The 21,080-nt window shown below is 33.9% G+C and overlaps 1 protein-coding gene across 27 annotated transcripts; it reads right to left on the bottom strand.

The window, feature by feature from the left end:
- Positions 1 to 1,854: 1,854 nt before the first annotated feature.
- Positions 1,855 to 21,014, bottom strand: LOC127710716 (general transcription factor IIH subunit 3-like). 27 transcript variants are annotated; one of them, XM_052216661.1, is made up of 7 exons: positions 20,904 to 21,014; positions 17,327 to 17,424; positions 13,670 to 13,776; positions 9,541 to 9,988; positions 8,607 to 8,742; positions 4,294 to 4,330; positions 1,855 to 2,036 (listed from the first exon to the last, which is right to left on the bottom strand). In XM_052216661.1, the coding sequence occupies exons 1-7, from the start codon at positions 20,908 to 20,910 to the stop codon at positions 1,970 to 1,972; spliced, it is 900 nt and encodes a 299-aa protein (XP_052072621.1). In that variant the 5' UTR covers positions 20,911 to 21,014; the 3' UTR covers positions 1,855 to 1,969. The 27 variants fall into 27 exon arrangements, with proteins under 27 accessions (XP_052072621.1, XP_052072620.1, XP_052072627.1 ...); XM_052216660.1 differs by lacking the exon at positions 4,294 to 4,330 and adding an exon at positions 4,628 to 4,664; XM_052216667.1 differs by lacking the exon at positions 4,294 to 4,330 and adding an exon at positions 4,676 to 4,712.
- Positions 21,015 to 21,080: the final 66 nt, after the last annotated feature.

Raw genomic sequence — 21,080 nt, forward strand, 5'->3', positions numbered from 1 at the left:
TGTCTCATTGGCAATCATACCACATCTCCTTATTTTTATATTATACTTTTTATACATTGTGACTTGGATGGAGAGTTGCCTCATTAGCACTCATACCACATCTTCTTATTTATATTAAAACAACACCAAAGACAAAAAAAAAAGAGAAGCAAATCAAAAGTAATAACCAGTATCTGACCCTAGTTTCAAATTAAAGGGGGGGAATAATTATGACATATAGTGACCCTGGACAACCACTGGACCATCTATTAGTTTGGGTTTTTTTTCTGTACACACTGTATCTGCATTGTCTCTTAAATCAGTGACTGGTTGAGTTTTCTTTTTTGTTTTTTTTTGGGGTGGGTGGGTGGGTGGGGGTTGGGATATCAAATAATGACATGGATTTCGCTGTACCTGTGAAAAGGATAAGGCATCTCATATTAAACAGAAGTCCTTTTCAACCATCAACTGGGTTCAATAAAAGTTGTATGGAAAATTGGGTAACTATTGCCTTTTTGGACCTTGCAACTCTCACTCTATGTCTTGGTCCAAAGGATTTTTGTGTTCTAGGGACTTTGCCATATCTAAAAGAGGACTGGAGTAATATCAAGTGTATGTTATTCCTTTGAAACATTCTCCTAAACCGGAGATTAGATTTGAATGAAACTTTCTCAGAATATTTCTTATATAACTGCAATGTGAATCTACAACTGATTTTTGATTTTCAAGTAGCTATATGTGTACCTTTAAGTTGGTTGAATTGTTATATTATGTTACAAAAAAACTTCCCCCTTACATATATATGGGAAAATGTCTTGTTATTTGACCCATCCCCTAAAGAAATACATACAATTTTTTCATAAATCAGACTTATTTTTTTCAATGGAATTTTTTAATATTTGCTATGTCCAGGCCTTTTATAGATGACTATAGGAATCTGATGTTCAGTAGTTGTCGTTTGTTGATGTGGTTCATAAGTGTTTCTAGTTTTTTATATAGATTAGACTGTTGGTTTTCCCATTTGAATGGGTTTACACTAGTATTTTTTGGGGCCCTTTATAGCTTGCTGTTCGGTGTGAGCAAAGGCTCCATGTTGAAGACCGTACTTTGACCTATAATGGTTTACTTTTATAAATTTTGACTTGGATGGAGAGTTGTCTCATTGGCACTCATACCACATCTTCTTGTATCTATACACATGACAGTATGGGTTTTGCTCATTTTTTAAGGCTGTGCTGTGACTTATAGTTGTTTAAACCCATATCATTTGGACTATAATGGATAGTTGTCTCATTGGCAATCATACCACATCTGATTTTATATAAAACTTTTATCATGTCTACAAAAGAACAAAAAGTAGATTTTGTTTCACAAATTCTCTTCAACTACTGACTGGATTTCAATGAAAGATTCAAATAATTAGTATTGCAAAAAACCTGTTTTGTATTTTTATTCAAATTTACTCTTTCTTTTAAGCAAACCTAGGGCATGCCAAGCCATTTGCATTAATTAACTGTTATGGTTTCTTATACTTTGAGAGAAAAAACAGTAGATCACTATAAATTAGACAAAGTGAAAGTACAGTGCTGAAAATGGAAGGTTAATGGAAATGAAGCATTTGTTTCTGTCTTGACTACATTTAAGATTGTCCTCTGACTACATTTTAGATTGTCCTCTGACTACATTTAAGATTGTCCTCTGACTGACTACATTTAAGATTGTCCCCTTGGTATTTTGTTTTTGTTTTTTAAAAAGCATTTTATACTTTCAACGAAAACAAAAGTGATAAAAAGTACTTTCTAGTGATATTGGGCCATGAGATATTCAATAATATGGTAATGGAAATAAGTCGTATGTAAAATAAAAACATTGATAAAGAGTAATTCTAATTTTATTTGGCAAGAACATATCAGTACCATTCATTGATTCACTACAGATCTGGTTTTCATAAGAGGTTATGTCCTGCTTTAAATTCCCTAATCCTGATTTCTTAGGTTTGTAGTTTCTTACTTCTTTTCTTTAACATCTTTGGTGGTCCAAGGAATTTAAATGATGTTCTGAAAAAAAAAACAATTATATCAATCAATTTAAAAGTGAAGAAATCTTAATTTATAAAATAAATTTGAATCAATTTAAATAAATCAATGGAATTGTTCAACTTTAAACAAAACTGGGAAGTTAACAGCTAACACTTTGTTGTCTAAATTTGTGTTTTTCATTTGTATTTGCAGCTGAAAAATCTTATAATATGTAATAATTAAAACGCTATAGAAACACATTATCAATGTCACAAACAAGGCAATATACAGTCAGTGACTATATCACAAAAATACATATGGTCAATGCAATATACAGTCAGTGACTATATCACAAAAAAACATATGGTCAATGCAATATAGTCAGTGACTATATCACAAAAATACATATGGTCAATGCAATATACAGTAAGCACATATTTTTTTAACTCATTCAAAATACAGACATATTTTTTTTACATCAGTTTAATTTTTTGAGATATAGTAGTCTTGGAAATTCATCAAAAATTTTGGTAAAATAATGTAGGAACAAATTATTCCTATTCTGTACAAATTTTAAACTTTCGGCACTGTACAAGATTTTGTATTCTTAAACTGTTATTGACATTACTGTGTAATATCTAAACTGAATAACAGTCACCAATATTAGAATGTAGGACAGTTAATAAATAACACATACCTGAGAAGAGGATTGAGCAGATTGTTACCCTGAGACTGAGCAAAGCCATGGTTGACAATGTTTTTTTGAATGCTAACAATCTGCACTATCACCCTCTCAGCTATGTGTTATTTAATTTATAGTACTCAATGTTGTTATTATTGTCTTTCATTATATACTTAGCAGTAAATACAAATAAGTTGTATGTGTAATACGGTCAACAGCAATCATGCTGTATCAGCCATCCGTGATGATATCGATATCAGTCACGGTTGCAAAGGCTTTATCACACCTTTAATCTGTATGACATCACGTCATTGATATCAGTCAGTGTTGCAAAGGCTTTATCAAACCCCTAATCTGTATAACGTCATGTCACATAAAAAAACATCTACTTGAGGTATATAATAAAGTGTATATGATATGGCTTTTTCAATATCACACGCCGTATCAACCCTCAACCAATATAATCCCTAGAGCAGAGTTCTTGGGATTATATTGGTGTCTCGAGTTGATACGGATGTGATATTGAAAAAGCCAAATGATATTCTCTATTTAAATTTCAAATTGAACGTATAAAACTATCATGTCATGTACATAACCATCCATATTTAATAAAGTGCAAAAATGATCAAGCATCTCCATGAAGGGTAATAGATTATAAGCCATTGGATAGAGTAGAATGTCTCCCACTTATTACCCAATCAAAATCTGGCATTTTAACTAGAAGTATAATAATGATTTTTATATCACCAGGTTATTTCCCTTAGGCTTACTTTCAGTAACTTGGAGCATTTTTGATGCAGTATTGTTTTCGTTGTACCATTGATTCTGTTGTAAATTTTACCATAAATAAAGAGTTAAGTGCTTTAATTGAACTGATTATCATTGTACAGCTTTCTATATACCATTTGTTATTCAAATGTTTCAGATTCAAATGAGGAGGTTAAGGTGAAACACCCCTACAGATTTTTAGGTTTCTGGGTCAAAGGTCTGAAATTCGTCTGAATTGTTTGGCATTTGATAAGATCTTTTAAACCTGATACCAATCAATACCAAACTTGTCCTTGTAAAGAAAAAGACACTAATAAAATAAACAGTATGGATACAAATCATTTATCTCCTTTGATATGAAGGCTTCCATTAGCAAGCATGTCAATCAATGAATAAACTCATCATAAATACCAGAATTAAAATTGAATTTAGATTTCGTTAGATCAATAAAAGAATCGTTCATATTTTAGGCATTTGTAAGTCTTGAAAGTTTGATATGTTTTATATCATGAATTTTTTACATGTCCCATCGGACAACTATTATGTCGATTCTACTTGTTCGGCGCCTATGTCCACTTGTCCTAGACAATCAGACAAACGGTAATGTCGAGCCCTGACAAAAGCTTTATCTTCTACTACAAATCTATAAAGTTTGCTAATTTGCTTATGCACTGTCACACATGGTGCCTCTGTATTTGGTTATTATTAAAATTATAGAGATAAAATCTAGGGTGTGATCTCTACTGGCACACTTATATCAGGAATCTAAACTAAAAGCCACAAAATACTGATACTTACTGGCATGTAGGACAGATTGGACTAAAGGTACAGCATCTTGATTCTTACTGGCATGTAGGACAGATTGGACTAAAGGTACAGAATACTGATACTTACTGGCATGTAGGACAGATTGGACTAAAGGTACAGAATATTGATACTTACTGGCATGTAGGACAGATTGGACTAAAGGTACAGAATATTGATACTTCTGGCATGTAGGACAGATTGGACTAAAGGTACAGAATACTGATACTTACTGGCATGTAGGACAGATCGGACTAAAGGTACAGAATATTGATACTTCTGGCATGTAGGACAGATTGGACTAAAGGTACAGAATACTGATACTTACTGGCATGTAGGACAGATTGGACTAAAGGTACAGCATCTTGATTCTTACTGGCATGTAGGACAGATTGGACTAAAGGTACAGAATACTGATACTTACTGGCATGTAGGACAGATTGGACTAAAGGTACAGAATACTGATACTTACTGGCATGTAGGACAGATTGGACTAAAGGTACAGAATACTGATACTTACTGGCATGTAGGACAGATTGGACTAAAGGTACAGAATATTGATACTTCTGGCATGAAGGACAGATTGGACTAAAGGTACAGAATACTGATACTTACTGGCATGTAGGACAGATTGGACTTAAGGTACAGAATACTGATACTTACTGGCATAGAGGACAGATTGGACTAAAGGTACAGCATACTGATACTTACTGGCATGTAGGACAGATTGGACTAAAGGTACAAAATACTGATACTTACTGGCATGTAGGACAGATTGCACTAAAGGTACAGAATACTGATACTTACTGGCATGTAGGACAGATTGGACTAAAGGTACAGAATACTGATTCTTACTGGCATGTAGGACAGATTGGACTAAAGGTACAGAATACTGATACTTACTGGCATGTAGGACAGATTGGACTAAAGGTACAGAATATTGATACTTCTGGCATGTAGGACAGATTGGACTAAAGGTACAGAATACTGATACTTACTGGCATGTAGGACAGATTGGACTAAAGGTACAGAATACTGATACTTACTGGCATAGAGGACAGATTGGACTAAAGGTACAGCATACTGATACTTACTGGCATGTAGGACAGATTGGACTAAAGGTACAAAATACTGATACTTACTGGCATGTAGGACAGATTGCACTAAAGGTACAGAATATTGATACTTACTGGCATGTAGGACAGATTGGACTCAAGGTACAGAATACTGATACTTACTGGCATGTAGGACAGATTGCACTAAAGGTACAGAATACTGATACTTACTGGCATGTAGGACAGATTGGACTAAAGGTACAAAATACTGATACTTACTGGCATGTAGGACAGATTGGACTAAAGGTACAGAATACTGATACTTACTGGCATGTAGGACAGATTGCACTAAAGGTACAGAATACTGATACTTACTGGCATGTAGGACAGATTGGACTAAAGGTACAGAATACTGATACTTACTGGCATGTAGGACAGATTGGACTAAAGGTACAGAATACTGATACTTACTGGCATGTAGGACAGATTGCACTAAAGGTACAGCATACTGATACTTACTGGCATGTAGGACAGATTGGACTCAAGGTACAGAATACTGATACTTACTGGCATGTAGGACAGATTGGACTAAAGGTACAGAATATTGATACTTACTGGCATGTAGGACAGATTGGATTAAAGGTACAGAATACTGATACTTACTGGCATGTAGGACAGATTGGACTAAAGGTACAGAATACTGATACTTACTGGCATGTAGGACAGATTGGACTAAAGCTACAGAATACTGATACTTACTGGTATGTAGGACAGATTGGACTAAAGGTACAGAATACTGATACTTACTGGCATGTAGGACAGATTGCACTAAAGGTACAGAATATTGATACTTACTGGCATGTAGGACAGATTGGACTAAAGGTACAGAATACTGATACTTACTGGCATGTAGGACAGATTGCACTAAAGGTACAGAATACTGATACTTACTGGCATGTAGGACAGATTGGACTAAAGGTACAAAATACTGATACTTACTGGCATGTAGGACAGATTGGACTAAAGGTACAGAATACTGATACTTACTGGCATGTAGGACAGATTGGACTAAAGGTACAAAATACTGATACTTACTGGCATGTAGGACAGATTGGACTAAAGGTACAGAATACTGATACTTACTGGCATGTAGGACAGATTGGACTAAAGGTACAGAATACTGATACTTACTGGCATGTAGGACAGATTGCACTAAAGGTACAGAATATTGATACTTACTGGCATGTAGGACAGATTGCACTAAAGGTACAGAATACTGATACTTACTGGCATGTAGGACAGATTGGACTAAAGGTACAGAATACTGATACTTACTGGCATGTAGGACAGATTGCACTAAAGGTACAGAATACTGATACTTACTGGCATGTAGGACAGATTGCACTAAAGGTACAGAATACTGATTCTTACTGGCATGTAGGACAGATTGGACTAAAGGTACAGAATACTGATACTTACTGGCATGTAGGACAGATTGGACTAAAGGTACAGAATATTGATACTTCTGGCATGTAGGACAGATTGGACTAAAGGTACAGAATACTGATACTTACTGGCATAGAGGACAGATTGGACTAAAGGTACAGCATACTGATACTTACTGGCATGTAGGACAGATTGGACTAAAGGTACAAAATACTGATACTTACTGGCATGTAGGACAGATTGCACTAAAGGTACAGAATATTGATACTTACTGGCATGTAGGACAGATTGGACTCAAGGTACAGAATACTGATACTTACTGGCATGTAGGACAGATTGCACTAAAGGTACAGAATACTGATACTTACTGGCATGTAGGACAGATTGGACTAAAGGTACAAAATACTGATACTTACTGGCATGTAGGACAGATTGGACTAAAGGTACAGAATACTGATACTTACTGGCATGTAGGACAGATTGCACTAAAGGTACAGAATATTGATACTTACTGGCATGTAGGACAGATTGGATTAAAGGTACAGAATACTGATACTTACTGGCATGTAGGACAGATTGGACTAAAGGTACAGAATACTGATACTTACTGGCATGTAGGACAGATTGGACTAAAGGTACAGAATACTGATACTTACTGGCATGTAGGACAGATTGGACTAAAGGTACAGAATACTGATACTTACTGGCATGTAGGACAGATTGGACTAAAGGTACAGAATATTGATACTTACTGGCATGTAGGACAGATCGGACTAAAGGTACAGAATACTGATACTTACTGGCATGTAGGACAGATCGGACTAAAGGTACAGAATATTGATACTTACTGGCATGTAGGACAGATTGGACTAAAGGTACAGAATACTGATACTTACTGGCATGTAGGACAGATTGGACTAAAAGTACAGAATACTGATACTTACTGGCATGTAGGACAGATTGGACTAAAGGTACAGAATACTGATACTTACTGGCATGTAGGACAGATTGGACTAAAGGTACAGAATACTGATACTTACTGGCATGTAGGACAGATTGGACTAAAAGTACAGAATACTGATACTTACTGGCATGTAGGACAGATTGGACTAAAGGTACAGAATACTGCAATATAATACAATAAATTTAATGTTATTACTATAGGTATATGTAAAATAAAATTTCAATATGGTAATTACTAGGTATTTCTATCATTTCAATCAAATAAAATCAGTGATAGTGTTTGAATTGTAACAGGTCTGTATCCTCAAATGTAAGTTTTAAAAGGTTTTATAACCAGTGAGAGTTTCCTATCGCTTGATATCAACTCGAATTTCCATATAATAATTAGTGAGCTTCTTGCTGTTGATATCAAGCAATATCCAATTCAGACGAGTTTGTTTCACTCATTAATCTTTGATGGTGAATATATCATCTTTAAATAATAAGAAAATTCTGTGAAACATTGTGCTTGACTTTCGCATCCAAACAATCTGACACTATAAATCACTTACTGGCCGTGTCAAACATTAACATCAGACATTTTCAGGCTTTTTGTATGCTACAGTATTCAATTAAGCAAAAATGAATATTTTCTGGTGAAATATGTCAGTGTTTTGTATACTATTGAAGGAATCGCATTTCTGTTGCCTTGGCAGAAAAGTAGTCTGTTGTGACCTTTGAAAGTCATCATTGACCTAATAAATAGCTGATAGAAATGTCCCAATTTTGTAACACACTGCATGCTCGCAAAACCAAATTAATGTGTTTTCATTTCACCCTTTCATATCACACTGTGTTCAATGTATAAGACTAATATCTGTTCATTGAGGAAATAGATAACACTTTACATACTTGATAGGCAGACAGAGCAGACATAGCCTATATCAATGAGATTCCTATGACAGAAACAAGCCGCTCTGTAGTCCACTTGCACTTTAGGTGGTAATGTCAGTTTAGGCCTTTCTAGAGGGTCTGGTAAAAATACCCACTGAAAAAAATTCCAAAAAATCTTTCAAATGCAAGTTCAGTTTCCTTTAAAAGAAGTTCAAAAGAGTTGTATTGCTGAACCTTGTTGACTAATGTATTATAGTTCTGAATATACATTTTATACTTAACGATCAATTATTCATTCTACTTTCATTTTCTATTCATTTACTCTGTTTTCTGGGGTTAATTGAAATAATCCTTTTTCAGTATCAAATGTAATTCTCAAAATATACATAAACAAATGAATTTAATTTGATTGATAAGTAAATTTCAAAAAAAATATACATGTATAAGCTTTTGATCCTTTAATCTGATTTATAAAAGAAACAGTTGCTAAGTAATGTTTGACTGAGTAAACACATAAAGTTTTTCTAGATACAAACAGGTATGCTCTTTCTTAAATTCATGTTCAATATTTCGTACATAAATCAGGCCGTTAGTTTTCTAGTTTGAATTGTTTTACATTTGTTATTTTGTGGCCTTTTATAGATGACTATGCTGTATGGGTTTTGCTCTTTGTTGAAGGCCGTACAGTGACCTATAGTTGTTAACTTCTATGTCATGTGGTCTCTGGTGGAGAGTTGTCTCATTGGCAATCATACCACATCTTCTTATTTTTATATTAGTTTAGTTAAATTGTCTTTAAGTTGACATTTAGGAAGATTGCCTCAATGACCCTGAACAATAAATATTGTAGCAATGTAGTGAATTAAAGAACTCTAAGGTATGTACTATTAATGTGCAGAAATTTAAATTTAAAAATTTAGCTGTTACACCTTTTTCTAAAATCTGACCTTACCAGTAAATATTGCAGTAATCCTGTAACTTGTGGAATTTTGAGATATATACCACCAGTAATATCACAAGCCTGTTGTAATAGTCCTGAGTCATTGTCTAAAATACAGGCATCGATAACTACATTTTGTTTCTGTGCTGTAAATACAGCATTCATAAAATTCATATACTGTTCAGGATTATCTTCTGATCCTTTTATGACCAATATCCTTGATGATAAAGTCCCTTCTCTCAGTTCATTTTCTCTTTCAATTCTGTTCAAATAGCAAAGACCTATAGCCATAGCACCTGCTATTAATGAGTCTGAATGAAAGGCTCCTTCCAAATTTTGTAATACAATTGTTTTCACTTCGTCTTTTATTTGGTCATTCATACGACAGAATAATTCATATCTTCCATCGTTTGATGATGACTCTGTTGATGTATGTGTTCTGTTAGGGTACAACACAACACTGAAACATCAAATAAGATTCATATCTTCACTTTTAACATATTTCTCCAAAATTGTGTCATATCTTCCTTTTTAAACTATTAATAATATATTCACATACAATCATTTTGGAGGTGCTTTGAATAATATCATTTTCAAAGAGAGAAATGGGCTATTTTATAATGAATCTTCAGTTATTATTTTGGTATGAATTAGACTTTTGATTTTCTCTTTTACATTGTTTCACATTTTGCAATCCTGTAGCCTTTTATAGTCCCTATACAGTATGGGTTTTGCTCATTATTGAAGTCCATACCGTGACCTGTAGTTGTTAATATCCTAATCCTTTGGTTTCTGGTGGATAGATGTCTTATACATGTTATAGGAAATTATACCCCATCAGTTTGTTTTAAAGTAAGGGTTGTTTGCTCATTGTTGAGGGCCATACAGTAACCTGTAGTTGTTAACGTATTATCCTTTGGTCTCTGGTGGATAGTTGTCTTATAGAAAATTATACCCCATCAGTTTGTTTTAAAGTAAGGGTTGTTTGCTCATTGTTGAGGGCCATACAGTAACCTATAGTTGTTAACATCCTCATCCTTTGGTCTCTGGTGGATAGTTGTCTTATAGGAAATCATACCCCATCAGTTTGTTTTAAAGTAAGGGTTGTTTGCTCATTGATGAGGGCCATTCAGTAACCTATAGTTGTTATCCTTTGGTCTCTGGTGGATAGTTGTCTTATAGGAAATTATACCCCATCAGTTTGTTTTAAAGTTAGGGTTGTTTGCTCATTGTTGAGGGCCATACAGTAACATATAGTTGTTAACGTATTATCCTTTGGTCTCTGGTGTATAGTTGTCTTATAGGAAATTATACCACATCAGTTTGTTTTAAAGTAAGGGTTGTTTGCTCATTGTTGAGGGCCATACAGTAACCTATAGTTGTTAATGTCCTCATCCTTTGGTCTCTGGTGGGTAGTTGTCTGATAGGAAATTATACCCCATCAGTTTGTTTTAAAGTGAGGGTTGTTTGCTCATTGTTGAGGGCCATACAGTAACCTATAGTTGTTAACGTATTATCATTTGGTCTCTGGTGGGTAGTTGACTTATAGGAAATTATACCCCATCAGTTTGTTTTAAAGTAAGGGTTGTTTGCTCATTGTTGAGGGTCATTCAGTAACCTATAGTTGTTAACATCCTTATCATGTGGTCTCTGGTGGATAGTGATCTTATAGGAAATTATACCCCATCAGTTTGTTTTAAAGTAAGGGTTGTTTGCTCATTGTTGAGGGCCATACAGTAACCTATAGTAGTTAACATGTTATCCTTTGGTCTCTGGTGGATAGTTGTCTTATAGGAAATTATATCCCATCAGTTTGTTTTAAAGTAAGGGTTGTTTGCTCATTGTTGAGGGCCATACAATAACCTATAGTTGTGGACATATTATCCTTTGGTCTCTGGTGGATAGTTGTCTTATAGGAAATTATACCCCATCAGTTTGTTTTAAAGTAAGGGTTGTTTGCTCATTGTTAAGGGCCATACAGTAATCTATAGTTGTTAACGTATTATCCTTTGGTCTCTGGTGGATAGTTTTCTCTAGGTATACATACCAAACATTCTTATTTTTATATTGAATTAACAACTAGGATCCAATAACAGAGATGGAAAAGAGACAAGGTGTACTTTTTATGACACAAAATCCATATACGCACTTGAAAAAACTAAAAGCAAAAGAACACCGCTTGTATTACTGTTCTTCATAATTTTCTGTGAATATTCTTAGTCAGGTACTTTATTTGGTGTTTATGCATTTTTTTACATGATAACTGTCTTCGGTACATTTCTTTTAATCTTCTTTTTAATTCAGAAATAAATGTGAACAATTGTTAATGGAAATCGTCAAAAGGTTAACGGAAAGGTGAAATCTTGCACACATAAATGTGACTTAGATAGCTCTTCTATTATAAAAATCAAAATGCCACTGTTATAAGAAGTAATAAGAACCCCTTTGCATTTTCCACATTACCTAAATAAAGAGAAAAGTTATCAAGCGTGTACCAAAAATCATAATTGGAAGAAATACTGTCAATGGCATCAACACCATGGCCAAAAGTGAACCAAAGAAAAATAACATAATAAAATGCTCCGTTGGGTGCAGCTTGATACGACCGCAGAGGTCGAACCCTGAACAGGTGGGGCAAGTATGGACACAACATTCAAGCTTGATACAGCACTGAATTTGGATTGTGATTAAATATTTGACACAGCATAGGTTTCTGACACAGAATGAATGTGGTCTAAGAACTTAAAAAATTTTAATTTACCTATTCAAACCATATCATTATTATTTGCTTTTATATATAAATCAGGAAAAAAAATCCCCCCCCCAATTTTTTGAACCCCCTTATGATTCATCACCCCCAAACTCAATCCCAGCCTTCCCTTTGTGGTATGGTACCTTGCAGTACAATTTCAGAGAGATCCATACACTTGAACACAAGTTATTGTCTGGAAACTAGAAAAATGCTCGTTTTTTGGCCCCTTTTTGGCCCCAAATTCCTAAACGTTTAGGGCAATTACTCCCCAAACTCAAACCCAGCTTTCCCTTTGTGACATGGAACCTTGTAGTATAATTTCATAAAGATCCATACACTTACACACAAGTTATTGTCCTGAAACTAGAAAAATGCTTGTTTTTTGCCCTTTTTTGGACCCTCATTCCTAAAATTTTGAAGCAATTACACCCAAAAATCAATCCCAGCCTTCCCTTTGTGGTATGGTACCTTGCAGTACAATTTCAGAGAGATCCATACACTTGAACACAAGTTATTGTCTTGAAACTAGAAAAATGCTTATTTTTGGCCCCTTTTTGGCCCCTTATTCCTAAACGTTTTAGGCAATTACCCCCAAACTCAATTCCAGCTTTTTCTTTGTGATATGGAACCTTGTAGTACAATTTCAGAAAGATCCATACACTTACACACAAGTTATTGTCATGAAACTAGAAAAATTCTTGTTTTTTGCCCCTTTTTTGCCCCCTAATTCCTAAAATTTTGAGGCAATTACCCCCCAAAATCAATCCCAGCATTCCCTTTGTGATATGGAACCTTGTGGTACAATGTCAGAGAGATCCATACACTAACACACAAGTTATGTCTGGAAGTTACAAAAATGCTTATTTTTGGCCCCTTTTTGGCCCCTAATTCCTCAACTGTTGGTACCATAACCCCCAATCCCAACCTTCCTTTTGTGGTATTGAACCTTATGGTAAAATTTCATAGAGATCCATTCATTTAAACTAAAGTTAGAGTGTGAAAACCAATGTGTCTTCGGACGACGACGTCAACGTCATACCAATATACGACCGCTTTTTTTGCGATCTTATAAAAACAGTATACAAAACACTCAACAGAAAGCTAAAGATTGAGAAACCCCACCAAAAGCCAGGGTGGGGGGACTCAGGTACTTTGGAATGGTCTTCTCATCTAGTGGCACCAGTCGTAAAATGTTACTTTAATTTGGAAATTTACAGTGCTTCTCGTTATGAAACATCAATGGTGAATCAGATAGACCAAGTGGAAATATTCTCATTCATGCATTGGTGTCTTTATTCTTGTTACAATAACATTTTATTTGGAATTAGGTATATTTATAACAACAAGGAGATATATCCACACATGATTCTGTCTGATAAAATTTCCAACCTTTTATTTGTATGTGCTGCAATAACTGATAAATCATTCAAGCTGCTCATCATCAAATGTGAGTTGGCAAATACCATCACACTTTCCAAACACTTAGTGAGACTTATCTAAAATAAAGATATTAATTTTGATATCAAAACAGGTAAGAAATTCAATGAATGTTTTTTATCTTTCGGTACACAAATGAAGTATAACAAATAAATTTGTGAATATGTATTATTTCTGAGTTAAACAATGTTGTTCCAAAGGAAGATTTTTTTAACTCCTTTAAAATATCTTTTTTGCACCCATACTGTGAAAAAATGTAAATTGTTAAAGTCTTCATTCAAGGGCAATAACTCCTATAAGAAGTGGTCTGACAGTGTTGATGTAAATGCTCAGAACTGTAGATCTCAACATTTTGAACATTTCTGCACCTTTATATTTTCCTTATCTATAGTGTTTTTCAAGATACATGAGATAATAGACAAAATGTGCATGTTACTCCTATGTTCTAATTTTATCTATGTCGGCCATGTTGGTTGGCAGGTAGGATCATTGGATGTATTTTTTAAACTAGATACCCGAATTATAATTGCCCAGTAGTTTCAGAGAAAAAGATTTTTGTAAACGTTTATGGACAATGACAACAGACGACAAGTGATAATAAACTGCTTCGCTGAGCGCAGCTGGATACGCCCGCAGAGGTCCAACCCTGAGCAGTTGGGACAAAAATGGACACAATATTCAAACTTGATACAGGTCTGAATTTGGATTGTAATTAAATATTTGACATATTATAGGTTTCTGAATAAATGTAGTCAAAGAACTTGAAATTGGTTATATTTAATCCCGCTGCAACAGTCTTCACAGTAAACTTTTTGGACCACAGGCCCACACCCCATTTTTCAGAATTTTTTGTTTAAATTTTATAGGCCTGTACAACTAATTTTCACAGGCCCACCAGGAAGTTTACAAGCCTCGGGCTTCGGACTACTGGTTTATTGTGAAGACTGCTGCAAATGTTTGCACCTGTCCTAAGTCAGGAATCTGATTACAGTAGTTGTCGTCTGTATATGTAGTTCATAGGTGTTTCTCGTTTCTCATTTTTATATAGATTAGACCGTTGGTTTTTCCGTGTGAATGGTTTTACACTAGTAAATTTTTGGGGCCCTTTATAGCTTGCTGTTCGGTGTGAGCCAATGCTCCATGTTGAAGGCTGTACCTTGACCTATAATGGTTTACTTTTATAAATTGTAACTTGGATGGAGAGTTGTCTCATTGGCACTCATACCACATCTTTCTATATCTATATAAATTGAATTTATATTCAATTAAAGATGTCTTGCTGTTGTGCGATACACTGTGCTGTTGCGCAATACTTAGTAAATCTGTTGTCAGACTATAAACCAATAAAGTTCAATTAATTCTCAATGTCATATTAGAAATTTAAGAAAATGTAAAGGGAGCTTACATCAATAGATATAAACAATTCACCAAAGTTTCATGAGAATTGCTGACAGCATTTTTGAGTTATTGTCCGAAAACTGGAAAATCCCCCCTTTTTTAATGAATAAAACCCCATAACTCAGAAATGTAAAATGTAAAATTTATAAAATTCTAAACGGAGCTTACATCAATAGATATAAACAATTCACCAAAGTTTCATAAGAACTGCTGAAAGCATTTTTGATTTTTTGTCTGAAAACTGGAAAATCCCCCTTTTTTTATGAATAAAACCCTGTAACTCTGAAACGTAAAATCTAAAATATATAAAAATCGAAAGGGAGCTCATGTCAATAGATATCAACAATTCACCCCAATTTCTTGCAAGTTGGTGAAAGCATTCTTGAGTTATTGTCCGAAAACTGGAAATTCCCCCTTTTTTTAATGAATAAAACCCTGTAACTCAGAAAAGTAAAATCTAAAATTTATAAAAAACGAAAGGGAGCTCACGTCAATAGATATAAACAATTCACCAAAGTTTTATGCAAATTGGTTAAAGCATTTTTAAGTTATTGTCCGACATGTTGACGACGGACGGACAGACGGACAACGGTATACCATAATACGTCCCGTAAACGGGCGTATAAAAATAGCTCATTTAAGGGCCTCAGGGTTTTAACTAAGCAGTTTTAAAGGCAAGTCCAGGGACTCATCAATTTTGGCTGTGGCTAGTCCAACAGTGAGAAGATGAAACTTTATTGCTATATAATTCATTATTTCAGTCTCCATGTCAAACAAAGAGCAAGGAAATGACATTAAATTTAGATGATTTTTAAGATTTTGATATAAAATGATGATATATATGCTCTCAGTGGATACAACATTTTACAATCTTGATGCATCTTTGAATTCACCAGTTTTGAAAATGATGAGTCCAGGACTCATGGCCTTGCCTTAGTGAGAACCCTGTGTCTGGTGGGATAAAAACTGCATTTGTACTAAAAATGCATAAAACTAACAGCTCTGCATTCATGTGAATGTTGATCAAAGACTCAAAACAACTAAGAATTGTCAATTGAATATATTTATATCAATGTTATTAATTACACTTATATTCTGTATTCTTCAGAATACATCTACTAGAAGTAAAATAAGGAAAGGTGATACTGATTTCTGCAAATTATCAAAGCTAAAGAAATTTACAGTCTTCAAGAAGTATTACCTAGAACAGACAATCTAACACCTCTAGTTAGAAAACTGTAGAAGAATTTGATTACGCGAAACAGTGCACTCTTGTTTTCCACACACTGACAGTGACACAGTCTATCTACAAGCTCAACCACCCAACATTCACCATAATGTTCTATTTGAAACCCTGAACAAAATACTTTTAACTGAGGTCAATATCCTGTTTACTTACCATTATAGATATAAAATCTATATGGCATAAGTTAATACATGCTCTTTACTATATGGCATAACTTTATACATGCTCTCCATTATATGGCATAAGTTAATACATGCTCTCGACTATATGGCATAAGTTTATACATGCTCTTGACTATATGGCATTACTTTATACATGCTCTCCACTATATGATATAAGTTAATACATGGTCTTGACTATATGGCATTAGTTTATACATGCTCTTGACTATGGCATATTTTTTTTGCTGTGTGTTGAAGGCCTCATAGTGACTTTGAGATGAAGAACAGCAATAAAAGTGCTATTCCTTTGCTTTTTGTGTGTTTTTTGCTGTGCATGTACTGATTTTTTGTCATGGATATCCCATACCCTTTGTTTTTCTATTATAAGTTTGTACATGCTCTCGACTATAGGGCATAAGTTAATACATGCTCTCGACTATATGGCATAAGTTTATATATGTTCTCGACTATATGGCATAAGTTTAAACATGCACTTGACTATATGGTATAAGTTTATACATGCTCTCCACTATATGATATGGCATAAGTTTATACATGCTCTCGACTATATGGCATAAGTTTATACATGCTCTTGACTATATGGCATAAGTTTATATATGCTCTCGACTATATGGCATAAGTTTATAATGCTCTTGACTATATGGCATAAGTTTATATATGCTCTCCACTGTAAGGCATAAGTTTATACATGCTCTTGACTATATGGCAGAAGTTTATACATGCTCTCGACAATATGGCAGAAGTTTAAACATGCTCTTGACTATATTCTTAGGTTTTACTTACACCTTGTCCATCTCCAAGAGATCCACTTTTGCCCCACCATACTGGATTAGTGTCCAAAATAATAACCAACTGACTACTTATGGACACTCCATTTTCTCCTAAAAAAAAAACAAGTGGTTGAAACATAAATTTATGAGATCTGGAGATCAATCTTTATAAGAACATAAAATATAAATTTAGTTACCCATACTCTCTAAACTTTACAAAACCATTATGTTGCAATGTATTCTTTCATACCTTATTATTCCATAGGAAAACCCAATAAATTTAAGTAAATGTCAATGAGACAGCAACCTGACAACACAATACAACCAAAGAGGACATTTGCTTAATTAAGGGGTTAATAAAGTCTAAATAATAATGTGACTATAAAATATATCAAGCTGTAAATAGCTATTATTGTTTTACTTGTACAATGTAGCTATATATGTCATGTATGTTTTTCATGTCAGTAATACATATATCACCGATTATGTGTATGTGTTTTTTCTGGACCGATTTCATTTTTTTCTCTGCACTTTCATTATTACACTGATCAAGATAATCAAGAGTAATAATATGGTTTTCAGCTACTGCTAAGTGCTCTACACCTCAATGGTCTTTTACTTGACTTACATTTTTACTTTGTTTTTTTAAATTGACAATGTGACATGCAGCAAAATTCCTCAAAAAAACTGTGCTGAAACACCTGATGTCAACATAAAACTTTAAAAAAAAAACAATGACAGTCAACTGTACAGACCAACTTCAAGTTTTTTTATTGATGAATTTACATCAGTTAACCCTAACATGCCCAATGACCACATTGAACAATGAATGTGAAAGTAGTCTTTTACATACACAAATAATTTGGTTACATTTAGCGAAACAAGGAAGTCATATTGGAACATGTTTGAATAGTCCTAAGAAGTTTCAAAATCATTTAATAATTCAAAATTTAGAAAATGCGTAATATTTTTGTTAAATAGGTGCAAATTCAGATTTTATCATCTTTCACAAGTAACATCTACCTCATATATAATAATAATATGTATATATATTAAATGATAATAAACATAATGCTAAAGTTGGAAGTAAGCTTAGAACGTACAGGAAGTTTAAGTCTTGCTTTCAGCTTGAAACATATCTGAGGGATGGCAATGAAATCCAGAGGAGAGTGGTTAGAAAATTTAGACTTAGTGCACATAGCTTAAATATTGAAAAGGGAAGATATAAGAATCTGGATATATATATATTAAAGATACACAATGTAGAATATGTAATCTTTGTCATAATAAAGAAGATGAGGTTCACTTCTTATTTGAGTGTATGTCTCCATAATGTGAGAAATGACTTTTAGCAAATTGTAAAAACTTTTCTCATTTGTCCTCTGATAATAAATTAATTTGGTTATTCAGTAATGAAGGTAAAATAGTACATTAATATTAAGTTGCATGTTGCAAACCTTGTTTGATAAAAGAGAAGAAATATTATCAAATTAGTCATGTGCAAAGGGGATTTATTTTTTACAATTAGCAGATTAGTAGCTAATGCTAGTGCTACTTTGGAGTAGGAGTTGTCCCCCTTCCCCAGGTAGAGATGCCTGGAAACTAGACAATTAATTATATGCATGATATGTGGATAAAGTCCCCAATAACAGTAAGAAAATCAATAAAACGAAAAAATCAATATACAAATAAACTCAAAATCGCTAACTTCTTTTCTCTAACTTTTTTAACAGTTGAGCTTGCACATTACCCTGTTCGTGTTCTGTTGACGCACGCTGCCATGTTGTAAGTCATACATTTCCTGCAAATTTGTATAACTGATTACCACAAAGAATAATGAGGCCGAACATTTAGAATTCATTCTGTTTGAGTTCGTAATAAAATAAGTCTAGAACTTATTCAATATACGATTTTACAGCAAACAATAGCATGAGTCTGGGGAAACTCAACTCAGATCAATCAAGCAGATTTTTGTATCTGTACAAAGATCAGTAGTAAGCCGACCTTGTATATTTGTTGTTTTTAGGTATAGATTATTATGTTCTTAATAAAACTATATTTTAAAACAAAACAAAATGCTACCTGATGATAGAATTTCTGTTTATATTGAAAATGGCATCATATATATATCTTTATATATAGCAATCATAGGTTTGAACGTTGTTTTCAATTTAGACTTGTCAGTGGCAGATCCAAAAATTTTCATAAGGGGGGCCCACTGACTGCCCTAAGAGGGGGCCCGCTCCAGTCATGCTTCAGTGATTCCCTACAATGTATATTATCAACCTATTTTTTCCCAAAAAAGGGGGGACTGGGCCCCCCCCCCCCCCCTGGATCCACCTGTGCTTGTTTCTATCTTTATATATATATAAATCTGTTGTTAATGGGATACTGTAAAGTATTCTAAAGGTTTGCTCACTTTGCACCCTTTCACAGGTAACACCTGCCTCATATTATTGTCATGTATTTGTAGTTATTTTTTCACCAGAAATTATGCTTGGAATTTTATTTAACGCATTTTCGCAGAAATCTCTTTCTTTCTTCCGGTCTTCTTGGTCACGGGACTTTGAGTAAAATATAGGAAGGAGCATCATATTGTTTCCTGCAAATTTACGTTTTTTGATTACCGAAGGGAATACTGCCAGTTAAACAATTAAAATAAATTCCTTACATTTCAAAATGAGTCTGGAGCGTATTCAACATACGGTTTTATAGCAAACAAAATGTGCTCACTTGGGGAACTCCCCTGATCAATCAGTCAAATTTCAGAATCTTGAACAGCATAACAAACCGACTTGGTATCTTCGTCGTTTAAAGATATAAATAGTAACAATTTTATTTTAATAATTCTTTGATATGGAAATAATGTTTCCTGATGATAGCATTTGTTTGTTTACATTGAAAATGACATCACAACTAAAATCCCTAACAGCAGAACCAACATCGGAAACATTCTCGGTATTTCCTTTTTTTTCAACAGATTATGAAGTTAAAATATGCTTGAATCCAAAAAAATTATTTATTCAGACTTCATTCCCTTTCACAGGTAACACCTGCCTCATATTATATATAAATCTGCTGTTAATGGGATATGTAAAGTATTCTAAAGGTTTGCTGACTTCAATCCGTTACAGGTAACACCTGCCTCATATTATCGTACTGTATTTGTAGTTAGTTTGGTTTTTTATCTGCTCGTATAATTCAAACTGTTTTCTTGTTTATCTATGAATCTGTTTATTTACTAAATTTAGTTATGAATTATTGTACTGTTCATTTAGCAGTTAAGGGCACCACGAAGGCATGACTGGAAGTAATAAAAGATGTCTATGTCTACGTCTATATAATAGACGTATTTACACTTGTATGCAAATTTGTCCGACATTACGTAAAATCACACAGGTTCCCGTAAACTTTGACATCATAATTCAAAACATTTGACGTCACAATTAAAAAGTGATTGTTGCCTGACGTCAAAAGGTGATTCGGAGTAGATCTAAGGTCATTCGGAGGCAAAATATAGCTAAATACTAAAAGTGTAAATACGTTTATATAACAAGCTTTATTGTGTGGGATGACAATGAGACATTTACCTGCCATTTCAAATACACACAGACAAAGATATAGTCACATGTTGCGCGTTAATTCAGGGGAATATAAGTAAGGGGGAAAGAAAGCAATGATATGTCTCCATATTGAGTAAGATTCCAAGATACCAATATAACGATAATTTTGATTTGGTGAAAACAAAATGAAAGTAGAAAATTGAC

This window comes from Mytilus californianus, unplaced genomic scaffold (genome assembly GCF_021869535.1).
Source record: "Mytilus californianus isolate M0D057914Y unplaced genomic scaffold, xbMytCali1.0.p SCAF_8, whole genome shotgun sequence".
Lineage (NCBI taxonomy): Eukaryota > Metazoa > Mollusca > Bivalvia > Mytilida > Mytilidae > Mytilus > Mytilus californianus.

What these genes read in the sequence shown, in the direction of transcription:
- LOC127710716 (XM_052216653.1), bottom strand. An exon ending in GATTACTGCAATATTTACTG is followed by an intron (nt 8,743 to 9,540) that starts GTAAGGTCAGAT and finishes AATTTTTTTCAG; the next exon opens with TGGGTATTTTTACCAGACCC. An exon ending in CCAATCTGTCCTACATGCCA is followed by an intron (nt 2,037 to 5,154) that starts GTAAGTATCAGT and finishes TTTTTTTTTCAG; the next exon opens with AACATCATTTAAATTCCTTG.